Source organism: Chiloscyllium punctatum, chromosome 42 (genome assembly GCF_047496795.1).
Source record: "Chiloscyllium punctatum isolate Juve2018m chromosome 42, sChiPun1.3, whole genome shotgun sequence".
In the NCBI taxonomy this organism is placed as follows: Eukaryota; Metazoa; Chordata; class Chondrichthyes; order Orectolobiformes; family Hemiscylliidae; genus Chiloscyllium; species Chiloscyllium punctatum.
Window position 1 is genome coordinate 22,547,584 of NC_092780.1, and position 14,514 is coordinate 22,562,097.

At 37.1% G+C, this 14,514-nt stretch overlaps 1 protein-coding gene across 11 annotated transcripts in view; it reads right to left on the reverse strand.

The window, feature by feature from the left end:
* Nucleotides 1-14,514, reverse strand: part of hdac5 (histone deacetylase 5) — a 361,492-nt gene that overhangs the window by 84,879 nt on the left and 262,099 nt on the right. For 10 of the 11 annotated variants that reach the window (XM_072561648.1, XM_072561646.1, XM_072561640.1 and 7 more), the window contains one exon: nt 6,404-6,584. In XM_072561648.1, coding sequence (XP_072417749.1) covers nt 6,404-6,584 — 181 coding nt within the window. The remainder of the gene's footprint in view (nt 1-6,403; nt 6,585-14,514) is intronic. The other variant, XM_072561638.1, reaches the window with a different exon arrangement.

A 14,514-nucleotide genomic window follows, 5' to 3' on the forward strand; every position in this document is an offset into this window, starting at 1 on the left:
CATGTATTTGGAAAGGCAAGCACTGATTCGGGATAGTCAACATGGCTTTTTGCGTGAGAAATCACAAACTTGATTGAGTTTTTTGAAGAAGTAATAAAGAAAATTGATGAGGGCAGAGCAGTAGATGTGATCTATATGGACTTCGGTAAAGTGTTCGACAAGGTTCCCCATGGGAGTCTGATTAGCAAGGTTAGATCTCATGGAATACAGGGAGAACTAGCCATTTGGATACAGAACTAGCTCAAAGTTAGAAGACAGAGGGTGGTGGTGGAGGGTTGTTTATCAGACTGGAGACCTGTGACCAGTGGAGTACCACAAGGATCAGTGCTGGACCCTCTACTTTTTGTCATTTACATAAATGATTTGGATATGAGCATAAGAGGTACAGTTAGTAAGTTTGCAGATGACACCAAAATTGGAGGTGTAGTGGACAGCGAAGAAGGTTATCTCCAATTACAACAGGATCTGGACCAGATGGGCCAATGGGCTGAGAAGTGGCAGATGGAGTTTAATTTAGATAAATGCGAAGTGCTGCATTTTGGGAAAGCCAATCTTAGCAGGACTTATACACTTAATGGTAAGGTCCTAAGGAGTGTTGCTGAACAAAGAGACCTTGGCGAGCAAGTTCATAGCTCCTTTAAAGTGGAGTCGCAGGTAGATAGGATAGTGAAGGCGGTGTTTGGTATGCTTTCCTTTATTGGTCAGAGTATTGAGTACAGGAGTTGGGAGGTCATGTTGCGGCTGTACAGGACATTGGTTAGGCCATGTTGGAATATTGCGTGCAGTTCTGGTCTCCTTCCTATCGGAAAGATGTTGTGAAACTTGAAAGGGTTCAGAAAAGATTTACGAGGATGTTGCCAGGGTTGGAGGATCTGAGCTACAGGGAGAGGCTGAACAGGCTGGGGCTGTTTTCCCTGGAGCGTCGGAGGCTGAGGAGTGATCTTATAGAGGTTTACATAATTATGAGGGGCATGGAAAGGATAAATAGACAAAGTCTTTTCCCTGGGGTCAGGGAGTCCAGAACTAGAGGACATAGGTTTAGAGTGAGAGGGGAAAGATATAAAAGATATCTAAAGGGCAACTTTTTCATGCAGAGGGTGGTACGTATATGGAATGAGCTGCCAGAGGATGTGGTGGAGGCTGGTACAATTGCAACATTTAAGAGGCATTTGGATAGGTATATGAATAGGAAGGGTTTGCAGGGATATGGGCTGGGTGCTGGCAGGTTGGGATGAGATTGGGTTGGGATATCTGGTCGGCATGGACGGGTTGGACCGAAGGGTCTGTTTCCATGCTGTACATCTCTATGACTCTATAAAAGATGTTGATAAGTTCCGATCACTTAATCTGGACTATCAACATCTTTTCTCCATCAGCACACTACACCCACTCCCCCCACTTCTCCCAAACTATGGCATAAATGCTGTCCTCTCCACACTTGACTTGAGTCATCTCGACTCAAAATGTTAGCTTGCTCTCTCTCCAAGGATGCTGTCTGACCCACTGTGATCTCCAGCATTTGTTGTTTTCAATATCATTATTTTGTTCTCCTTCCAAAAGGAACAACTTCACATTTTTCTCACATTACACTCCATTTGCCAACTTTTTGCCCAGTTACCTAACGTATCGATATCTCTCAGGGAACTTCTTGTTGTAACCTTCTTACAATCGGTCTTTCCAACTATTTTTGAGTCACTTGCAAATTCGGCACAGTACGTTCACATTTTCCCTCCAAATCACTAACATATATTGTAAACAGTTGCAGTCCAAGCACTGATCTCTGTGAAACTTCAATGGTCACAGGACACCAACCTGAAAAAGAACCCCTTATTTTCACTCGCTGTTTTCTATCCATGAACTAATTCTTTACCTTTGCCAATATAGAATCATAGAAACAAACAGCATGAAAAGAGGCCCTTCGGCCCAAATCGTCCATGCCAACCAGGTTTCCTAAATTGAACTAGCCCCTTTTGCCTGAAGTTGGCCCATATCCCTCTAAATCTTTCCTATTCATGTACCTGGTCAAATGTCTTTTAAATGTTGTAATTGTACCCCCCTCTACCACTCACTCTGGCAGCTTGTACTGTATATGCGCTACTCTCTTGCCCCTCAGGCCCATTTAAATCTTCCCCCTCTCACTTTAAATCTACGTACTCTAGTTTTGAACTCCCCTCCCATGGCTATTAACCTAATCTCTGCCCTTCATGATTTTATAAACCTCTATAAGGTTAACCCTCAGTCTCCTCCGCTTTGGGAAAAAAGTCCCAGTCTATTCAGTCTCTCCTTCTAACTCAAACCTTCCAGTGTTGCTTACATCCTTGTAAATCTTTTTTGTACCCTTTCCAGTTTAATAACAGGGCAACCAGAATTGTACGCAGTGCTCCAAATGTGCCCTTACCAATGTCTTGTACAGTTGTAACATAATGACCCAACTCCTGTATTCATGTTTTGACTGATGAAGGCAAGTGTGACAAACAGCTTCTTCACCACCCTGTCTACTTTTGACATTACTTTAAAGGAACAATGCACCTGCACCTCTATATCTGTTTGACAACACTCCATATGACCATACCATTAACTATGTAAGTCCTGACCTGGGTTGCCTTACCAAAATGCAACACCCCATATTTTTCCACATTAATCCCCATTTGCCATTCCTTGGCCCGCTGGCCCAGTAGATCAAGATCTCATTGTACTCTTAGATATCCATCTTCACTGTCCACTACACCATCAATTTTAGTATCATCCCAAACTTAATAACCACGCTCCAATATTCTCATCCAAATAATTTATATAAATGACAAACTACTTCTAACACCAAGGCCTCTTATCTTATGTATTCCATTGCACTCATGACATGTGCCTTGCAGACGGTGGCAGGCTCTGCAGAGTCAGGATGTAAATTACTCTCTGTAGGATTCCTGGCCTCTGACCTGCCAATGTGGCCACTGTATTTATCTGATTAGCCCAGGTGAAATTCTGGTCAATGATAATTGTCAGGATGCTGACAATAAGGGCAGGTTTCAGTGATGGTAATGCCATTGAATGTCATAGAATGATGATTAGATTCTCTTTTACTGGTGAAGGTCATTTCATGGCAGTTGCGTGGTGCACAATGCCATTTTTCAACCCAAGTCTAGACACTATTCAAGTCTTATCGCACATGGACAGACACTGTTTCAGTATCTGAGGAGTTGCGAATGGTGATGAACATTGTGCAATCGTTGGCAAACATCCTCACTTCTGACCTTATGATGGAGGGAAGGTAATTGAAGAAGCAGCAATAGGTCGTTGGGCCTGAGTAACTCCTCCAGAGATGTTCTGAATCAGAGATCACTGACCTCCAACAACCACAAGCATCTTCTTTTTACATAACTATACATGCTTTTATGATCTGCTTTTATGTTTCTTGCTTTTTTACATTAAACCTTTTAATGTATTGTTTCAATCTAGCATGACCAACTTGCTTTTCATAACTCAATAATTACTTTGTTTATGCTTCAACACTAGTTTCAGATTGAATTATACTTTTTCCAAACGTAATAGAAAATCATGTTATACTATGGTCACTGCTTCCTGAAGGATCTTTTACAACTATATTATTAATTCGTCCTTTCTCTTTGCATAATACTAAATTTAAAATAGCCATTGACCTCATTGGTCCCTCAATGTACTGGTCCAGAAAACTATCTCAAACACATACCAAGAATTCTTCCTCCACTGCTTTGATGTTCAATGGAAATTCTGAGACTATATGTCAATTGAAGTCAGCTACATTCCCCTCGCTATATGCACCTCTGATTTTCAACTGTTTGGTGGCCTATATACCACTCCTCCCATTTATTGCTGCCTTTTGTTCTTTTAATTGATATTATCTCTCACTCATACACTGATCCCTTATTATCAGTACTATCCCACCCCCTTTTCTTTTTGCCTTGCCCCTTTGAACACCCTTTCATATAAGTTCCAAGTTTTGGTCACACTGTAGGTATGTCTCCATAACAGCAAAGTTAAATCACAGCTTTTTGCATTCACTCGCATCATCAATTCAGCATGGTTAATTTTGCTTCTTTAACACTATTCTGCAATTTGACACAGTTTGATTCTAGGATTTGTTTCTGTTGCTATGTATTTGTATTTCCAGCTTTCCTATTACACATAACTAGCTTTATTCTATCTGAATTCGCTCTTAAATTCCTATCCCCTTGACAATTTTTCCCAACTGCACTAGTAAATCTCCCTCAGTCCCAGTCCTGCTACATGTTTAATGAATCCTCCTTGTCCAAGTCCCATCAACCCAAGAGTCAGCCCCAATGCCACAGAAATCTAAAGTTCTCCTTGCTGCACTATTTTTCTGGTCACACATTTATTTACTCAATCTTTCAATTTCTATACCCCCTAGCACATTGTACTGGAAGCAGTAATGGAATGCTAGCTGGTAATGTAAGATTTCAATGAGAAATCCACTGTTCAGCTGTACCTTTCTATGTTCTATAAGTTTAGGATATTATGACAGCATTATCCTTTGAAAAAAACCTTGTGGTCTGGAGGTAAACCAGAATGTAAGGAAGGTTCTGAGCATAAAAGTAAAAATATTCTACAGCATCTGTAGTGAATCCAACTATATGGACACATGCCTTCATGAGCAACATCAGTTCACCAGTTTTCATTTTAATGAGTTAGTTTTGCTTTCGAGCAGGTCATGGCTAACTACACCTTTAGGTTATTTAGAAATAAAATTTAGAATGGGAGCTATCATTTTACTATACCAGTTATATTCTATCCCAAGCTGGCTATCACAGAGATCAGATGCTTTTAAATACACATTAAAATTAACTGGAAAGTTTGTGAAGTAGAAACCACTGGACATTGTGCCAAATTCAATTAACATTGCCGAATTTCTTTCTGAATGTTTACTACTTCTGAATAATTTGCTACCAATTTATGCCTCCCATCCCAGGAATTATGAGGCATTTTATGTTGTATAGATTCCAATTCTCTTCAGTTAATTTTTTTAAATAGTAAACAATGTGGACATGTTTGGTTCACTGATCACAAATGCATAGAAAATGTAAAGAATTTTAATTATGAATTATAATTCAATACCAGAACAAGAAAATATCATAGAATGCCTATAGTGTAGAAGCAAGCCATTAGGCCCATCAGGTCCACATCAACCTTCTGATAAACATCCTACCTACCCTATCCCTGTAACCATGCATTTCCCATGGCTAATCCATCTAACCTACACATCCTGGGACACTATTGGCAATTTAGCATGTCCAATCCACCTGACCTGCACATCTTTGGACTGTGGGAGGAAACTGGAGCACTCAAAGGAAACTCATGCAGACACGGAGAGAATATGCAAACTCCACATGGACAGTTGCCTAAGGGTGGAATCAAACTGGGGTCCCTGGTGCTGTGAGGCAGCAGTGTAAACCATTGAGCCAGGATGCCACCCATGCCTTCTTGACATTGCCCCTTTCTTTTTTCGACATTTCAGGTGAAATGTTTTCAGCTGTTTCAGCTCAATATATAACGAGACTATCTATGCCGATTCATCTTGGTTATTCCTTTACCTACTTCAAGGGTCCTTTCAATCTTGCTTTTGGTTACTATTCCAATGTTTCTTTCCTAATCTTTAGTTCCTTTCTATTTTGCTGAAATGTCTTAAGAAACCTTATTAGATTAGCCAGGGAATAAAAGTGTAAGCAGACATTGATGATGTTAAAAAAGATTCAAATATTAATAAGCTGATTTTGCCATGTTTTATGTTGAAGTATACAAAAATAAGTGAGCAAAGCATATTCTGACCAGAGGAATAAAACCCATAAAAATTAAGAAAAAGGGAGATTGAAACTTGCAACACAAGCAAGTATTTCATCACTTTAGTTCCCATTTCAGAAAACAAATAATTTATAGTCAAATGAAACTAAGTAATTCAAGTTTTAAAATGCATTAGGTGATGTTTTGGCTCAGAGGCAGGGGTGCTACCAACCAAGCCACAAGACCTCTCATGGCTGTGGTCAAATTGGTAATACAAAAATTGTGAAGAGCACAGGACTTTAAATTTAAGACTTGTCTAAGGATTACTCCAATCATGTTGCATTTACAACGAAAAGAATAAGTTGTGCAATTATTATTCCTACCATATTTACTTTGGATTATGAACAGTTCAAACTTATAAATTCATCCATATTGGATGTAAATGTCATATTGTTAAACCTTGATAAGAATAATACTTCAGATTTGCAATGAATGGCTAACTTTTCAAAGTCTTGTGCCCCAGTATATTTTCCCTGCATTGTTGGTTCTTACGAGTCAAATGTGTCTACTCATTAATTCATAACAACACAGCTGTTACTTTGAGATCTTGCAGCTTTTTCTGCAGTTCCCTTACCAGTAGTGAAAAGGTGCTTGATAGGTTTCTCAGTGCCAGGATTTTTTAAGTTTGCAGTTGCTGGGGAGGACTGGGCTCTGCAGAGTGGTTGATGCCTGTCTGTCACAGACATACTTCCCATAGCTACAGAAGCCTGATACACATGAAGCTGTTGCATGCGTTGCTGGTCCAAGAATTGCTGCTGTAAAAATTGAAAAACAAAAAGCTGAACTTACTTTGCATTACTTCAAAAAATCAAATTAAAATTATTTAGTAAAGACTCTAAATACAGCCTCTTCTATCCCTCCTTGGCATCTCAGTTTCTAAAATGCTTCCATCATTAATGTACAGTTACATCACGTACAAAAAATTTGCCATTCCCACCTAGCCACTTTCATTAAAATTTACCTTTCTATCAGAAAAGCATTTTGGTTTACATTGGTATTATCTGTTATCAATTTCAAACACACATGTATAATGATGTTCTTGATTACTCTCCAAATTATTCTTAATTTCTTCAGTTGAATAACCCCTCATTCATACTGTGGGGGAGGCAAAAGTAACTCTTCAACCTATCTTTCCTTTTTTGGGGAAGTATATAATAACCATGTGTCACCTCCCAATAGTCCAAGAGAAGATTCACAATTAAAAATCTACATTTGTTTATTTCAGACATACATGCATAATGAGTTTTGAGATTTGTAGCTTAGGTTCCAGCTCAGTGAGCAAACTTACATCCAGAACATGTGCATAATGAAGTTCTTGATTACTCTCCAAATTATTCTTAATTTCTCCAGTCAAATGACCCTTCATTTGTTTACTTCTTATGATCCTTGTGTAGCTTAAATATATACTGATCAAAGCATGGTTCCCCTGTGTTTTCCGAAGAAACCAATAAAGCCATGCCATTTTCGTCTGAATCCTTGTACTAAACCTTGAGGTCTAATTATCTTGGTTTTTAATTTATACTTTTCTCCCCATAGCTTATTCCACTTTAACCAAGGTCCTCTAAAAAGACAGAGAAAGTATAATTCAGGGCTTCTCTCCAGAACACCAAAAATTGGCAAGGACAAATAACAAGCATTGACCTGTTTTCACATTGATTTAATCTCTTAGGGGAAGCACTATGCCTCTACTCAGAATTTTTTCGAATGGTTACACCAAGACTAAGAGCTAAATTTAAATGAAAGTTATAAATATTAAAATTATTAGCCAAGAAATGGCTGGCTGCACTTTATACAGCAAGAGGTCTTTATAACCCTCCGTGCTTCACAGCAAAATAGCAGTTAACATACTTAACAAAATCAAAGGCGGTATTATCCTGACTGCTACCTAAAGGAAGCTTTACATTTTTCTTATAGATGTGGTTTAAACAGATTGCTAACCTTGACATTTCTTCCTAGAATACATCCCTTTTTGAAATTGACTGCCTTGAGTCTAATTACTGTAAAAAAATTCTATTGAGCAACTTTATAACACAAAGAATATGCCTAAAGCAAATCAGCAATTACATTTATCATAATCCTTTCTAGCTGCTGTCAGAAACAGGAAGTCTGAAAAGACGATTCGCAGTTTCTGAAGGAAGACATTTGTTGTGTACACTACATCCTTTGTACTAAAAGGTTGGAGGCCACAACATCTTACGAAAAAAAAATCGGCTGCCTTTCACAATATGTTATGAAAAAAATTGAGCTTGTGGCCAAGTCTTTTGAAGAATGCCAAAAGTCATTGACAGACATCTTAAAATTCCCCAGTGTATTTATCCAATATATTTACTTAGGAAACACTATAATTTAAGTTAGCTTTGAAAATATTTTTAATATTGCCAACAGGACAATGTCAGGCAGCAAAGAATAAAACAAAAAGCATCTGTTTCCCATAAACCATTCAGAACTGCATACCAACATTGAAAAGAAAGGCAGCGGCAGCGATTCTGCACAAGAGGGAATTCCACTTAAAGTCATTATGTGAGACAATTCATCATATCACCTATTAAATAAATGTTAATTTTCTTGACATGAAATTTGAAGATGCACAGAATATTATCAATTTCTATTAATTCCTTTGTTGGCATATTTAAACACTTTTAAAATGCACATCCATCTGGTTTAATAAAAGTTATACATTGTACTGGTGAATACAATTTAATCAAGACTGTAATTACTTTACAGTCAGAGAATAAACAAAATCTCAACTGCAGCTCATAGCACAGCAACGGCTTTTCATTAAATATATAAATGACTACAGCCATTTAGAACAAAGTTCTTTCAACTCTGGAATTTAGGCTCTTCTCCAGACCAGAAGGACTTAATGAAATTCTTCACTTGCTGCTGATTCTAAGTATTATAACTGAAATAAGTTTGGATAGTTGCAATCCTCTTTTGCTCAATGCAAATGCAAAGTGTAAACGAATACCAAATAAAATGCCCCACCCCCACTCCTTTCCAGAGTCACATTCAGATCCCACAATATTCATATTTGTGTTTGTGAGAACACAAGTAATCGTGAAATAAAACAAAAGGATTGCTTTAAAGATTAAAGACAGTACATAACCTATTTCTTATTTGAAGAAACTTAAAGACTTGTTGGAGCAGTAATGTTTTACCACTCAATTAAATCATAGTTGATCTGTATTTCACTCAATTTATTCTGTGTTCTGTACTCCTTAAGATCCTTACCCAAGAAATTGGTATAAATGTCCAACTGACCAAGCCTCAATAACTTTTTTTGAGAAGAAACTTCCAGATTTCCACAACTCATTATATGAAGAACATCGGGAACACCTGAACAGCTTAACTTTAAAACTGTGCTCCCTTGTTCTGTATTCTGTTGCAGATAATAGCTTTTCTAGATGTACTATAAAATTAGCTCATCACTTAATTTTCTATGGTCAAGAGATTTAGTCATCATCTGAGCAACATGCCTTCACAATTTAAGCCTGCTCATCTTGGCATCATTCTGCACCATGCCAACTCCAAGGCTGATATTCGCTTCTGAGATCCAGTGCTGAGAAATGAAAATAGAATTCCAGATGCAGGTAAAAAGGATGGTCAGATGTAGGATCACATTGCAATTTACCCCACACAAAATATTTTAAAATCTTGCCTACGATATTCAAGTGATTGTGTTTCAAGTGAACTACAAGCAAAGGGGAACATAGTGTCTGAGCACCTGAACAACATCCACTAGCTTAAACAACGAGTCAACAAGACCTAACAGCAGATTCTAAACCACTTACTTAGCTGGAGAACTATGTGGAATTAAAATCAAAGTAATGCACTCTATCTGTAAAGAAAGGAGTTTAAATAAATTTAAATCGAGTTTGTCAACAAAAACCTTTCTTCAGAAAATCAAAACTGGTGGAAAGCTTTCATATTTGCCTATCATTTGCATCTTTTCCTTAAAATTCACAAGACTCTTCAGTAATCAAATCGAGATAAATGTTTCTCCCTTGGAAGTTTATTTAAGGAGAAATTTAGTTACCAGCTTTTAAACAATTCTATCTGTAAACTCATCACTAAACTTATTCCTGATATTACATTATCAAAATTCTAAAATCACAGTGCAGTCATATGGCTTGTCATCTCTTGCTGTGAACAGGCAAGAAGAGCCTTAATTTATTTGTAAACAGGATTTTTTTTTAAATTCAGAAAATTGCTACAAAAATCATTTTTCTAACAATGCAGGAAAAATATTAGGAGGAAGTTATTTCAAATTTTAAAGTTACGTACAACTTTAATAAACTATCTTCTAATTATCAGTGAAGTATAGACACTTTTTAAAAATCTCTTCTCCGTGAAATTAAAACATCCCCATGTTTAGGCATAGCAGTACAATAAAACCTGCTTCAAGTTATTTAATGGCAGGCTACCAACACTTTTTTGTGCAATGAAAGCTGGCCATGATATTTAGCTTCTTTGTTTGGTGCATTTAAAACAAACCTATACAAAGGGTTATACGATATTTTAAAGCAAACTACAAATCTTCAAACACTTTTTCTAATATTGCTTTACTGCCTGGATTAATCTCAAACATCAGTATGTGCAAGTTTTGGCACTGTCCAGATGAATATTTTGTATTTCACAGTATACGCATACAATTATGGAAATCATGAGATGTTGAAAATGGATCATACTTCAAGACATGTTAGATAATAACGTTTTCCTCAAGAATAAAATCAACTCCTGTGCACTTCATGAGGTTTCCATATTTTAGATAAAAAATTAATTTTGTACCTGTGACAGACTACAACTCAATATGGCAGAGCCCACCAGCTAATTTAGAAGCTCCAGAATGCTGAATTCAGCCAGAGAATTTCAGAGTTAAACTTATAGAGTCTAAATATATTCAAAAAGTAGAAGTTTGTATTTACAGGTATTGTTCATCCCTAGTTAAAAAAGTTTTGTACTTTAGTACTTCTGCTGACGTGAAGTGAAGTTGCAGCATGAAGTAAAAGTATAGCTCTAAGAGCCGAAGCTGAGATCGGCTCAGAAGAAAGTCTGACCAAGTTTTCTTTTGCAGGCACGACAAATTTGTTCTAAAGTAAGTATTTTGTATTGCAGATATACTGGCTATCTCTCGAGGTTCTTACTTTATTCAAAAGGGAGCTCATTCACTTTTCAGCAATGTTGCTCCTTTTTATTTCTTAAATAGCAAGAGGCTGAGGTGAGTTAAATTTTGAAGGGACATAGATGGCCTTGTTATTAGTCAATGACAGTTAATGTGTGGATACCAATATTCTCTAATCTATCCTGCCCTTGTACGGATATCCATGCATAGTAGCAGCTCCAGCAAGCAGAATCCATATGTCAGCACATTGATTGGCGTGTGCAGAGCTTCCCGTTGGCACCATGATTGGTAAGCTGTGAGTGAATGTTGGCAGGCACCACAGCAATTCAGAAAGTAAATATTATGCTGACATTTACTTCAAGTAGACTTGAATACAGGAGAAAAGATGTGTTACTGTAATGACATACAGCCTTGATGAGATTTGGAGTATTGTGCAATTTTCCTTACATAAAGAAAGATATTCTTGCCAGAGATAGAGTGCAAACAAGGCTAACCAAACTAATTGCTGAGATGGAGGGATTATTATGGAAAGTCTATGTCCTCTGGAGTTTACAAGAATGAAATGTGATCTCATTCAAACATACCAATTTCTAAAAGGAATGAAAAAGACAGATGCAGGAAGGATAATTTTCCTCATTCTGGTCTGGAGCCAGGGAGGAACAGTCCCAAAACAAAGACCAAGTTGAGGTCTTTACTCCTATTTCTTATGTGTTTATGACATAATTTAAATGAAAAGATAATTTCCGAAAAGATTTTGGATATAATAAAATAAAACACAGCATTAAATTCAAAATGACAATCATTGCAAATTTTCTTCCCTTGCTTGTGAATGTAAAATGTACATTTACATCAGAAATCACACATAAAATAAATGATCATTTCAGTAATATATTGACTGTGCTCTGTATTAGTAATTTCCCCTGCTTTTCATTCTGAAGTACTAAATAGAGTTTATTGGGCTAACTTGATGAAAATAACACTCAGTATTACACTGACTTTACTGAAGTTTAATAAAGAGATTATATTCCCTATTGTCTCCCAAACTCAAGCAGATGACCTCCCTCGTCACTCACTAGATGGTTCTGATCTTTGTTTCAGCTCCTGGGCTCTGAGGGCCATTGCTGTGCACTCCACTTTGGAAAAACCTTGGAAGGTGAATTGTTGGTAACAAAGAATGGAAAAAACTCTTCTACATTTAGATGATAAATGTATGGAAAATAATTTAACACTGGAATCCATTTTGGAGTTCAGCATCTTCCAGATTTTTGTCCCCCAATTGGTTCTAAAATAGGCATTGTGTTGTTCAAGACATGGCAAAAATACTGCATCTTACACATTTGCTCAGATCTGATTTATCAATGCTTATTTCTCTGAATGGTGCAAAAAGTTAAAATAATATAATATTTCAAAAATTAGTCAAAGGGCTACAATTACCATAAAACTGACAAGTTATTTCTCACACTTGAGCAAAATCCCTACTTCTGGGTTGGAATACTTGGCATCAAGACCTACCTGATCCAGAGCTATGTCTTAACATGTCTGATCAGGTTGATTAAAAATATCTAGAAAAACAAACTGGGGCTCAAAATACAAGCAGGCCACGGTTGAATCCAAAAGCACTAATATGCCCAGGAAAATTCAATTACAGGGTGACTAATGAGAGAAAAGCCACACTTCATAATTATAAGTCACAACTGTCTTTCCAAACAGACTGGTTCTTTCTTCTATTTGCTCCTGTTCACAACAAAACCTATCAGCAGCAAATACAACAGGGAAACTGAGGCAACAAAACAGGCTTGGGTAAAGAGAACAAGACTACAAGGTGATGAGCTATGGGTTGAGGAGGTGGCTGCAAATGGTTGAGACTTATAATTCGATTTTCTCTCTACTTCCTTCTTTAAATATTATCGCTACATTGGCTACTCTCCAATCCATACGAACTGATCCATTGTCTATAGAAGCTTGAAAGAGGACCACTGATACATTCACTATTCGTGGGCTATCTCTTAGTACTCTGGGATGTAGGTTATTAGACTCTTGGATTTATTGGCCTTCAATCCCATTGATTTCCCCAACAACCATTTCCCTACTACTAAGACTGGATTTCCTTCAGTTTTCTCCTTCTCACTAGGTCCCAACATCCCTCTTCCATCCAATTCCATCATATCAAGCTTTTCCTTCTGTCTTGTTGCAGGAAATAGTATCCAACAATAAGGCCGGGAGTGGCAGGGGATGATATAGGTGTAGGTGAAGAATGTTGATGAAGAATTAAAAGGCTGGAAACATTACTTCTGCTTTCGTTCCACAGACCTATTCACTTTCTCCAGCAATTTCTGTTTTTGTTACATTTCTCAATGTAATCGGCATACACCAGTGGCCATGTCACTTCCTGTATTACTTGCTCAAAACATCTGTACCAATCAGAAGGAAGAAGAGGCAATAAATCCCTCCTAAAATAAGATGATTTCTGATTGGTTTTAACAAGTGGTGTAGATATAGGACACCTCACAGCAACATACAATTCAGAGCAACTAATTTCTGCTACTTATGTTTTATGACTCTCTTTACATTCCATATAACTCAACTCAAATTTTCAGCATATCATATTCCCATTTACAAAAACAAAATTAGGAGCAGCAGTAAACCATTCAGCCCCTCGAGCCAGCTTCACCATTCAATCATGGCTGATCTAACTGTGATCTCAAATCCACATGTCTGCCTAACCCAAATAGCCTTTCACCCGTTTGCTTAACACAAATTTACCAAACTGCTTTGTAAGTATTCAAAGACTCTTCCTGGAAAGGTTGTAGAAGCAATGAGCTCTAAAGATCCATGACCCTCAAAGAAAACAATTTGCCTAATCTCTATTTTAAATGTGGCCATGATGTGTACCTCACATTTTTCTATGCTCAAGATCATTTACTAATTTGCCTGTTTTTCAAGCTTTCTAATGTTGTTTGTATTCTACCTTATCTTGTGTTTCAGTTTTTATTTCTCTAATGTCTCTTTCTTTTTATGCAGTTTTACTTGAAGTTATTTATTCATCTGTGGCACCCCAAAATTATTTTCCTTGTTTCTAGCTTTAAGTGAATTACATTTTTCTTGCAATGCACTGAATACACATTTAAATATTTCTCATTGTTTGCTTGATTCTATTTTTTAATGTTTCTTCCAGTGTAACTTTAGTCCACCCTTGTCACCTCTCAATTTGCCATTTCCAAATCTAACAACACAGTGTACATTTTTAACAAGCAGAACAAAAACTAAGTGATAAATAGGCTTTGAGGAGTGAGGAATTGAGTGACATGTTCTACGTGGGATTCATATTCTATATCAACAATTTTGGCATCCTTTAAACTGTAACTTTAGGTTTTGTGATGGCAGATAAGCAAATTGTTTATGAAATTTCCACATAATCCTCTTCTAAACAGCCAGACTTCTCTCAACAAGAAATTTCAGGATTCCTCGATGGAATACAATAATAGCACAATCCCATACTTTTGAGAGTTTACTGCTTACTGAATACAAATGCTTTATCGTTCTCCATGTCCAAACACATTTTC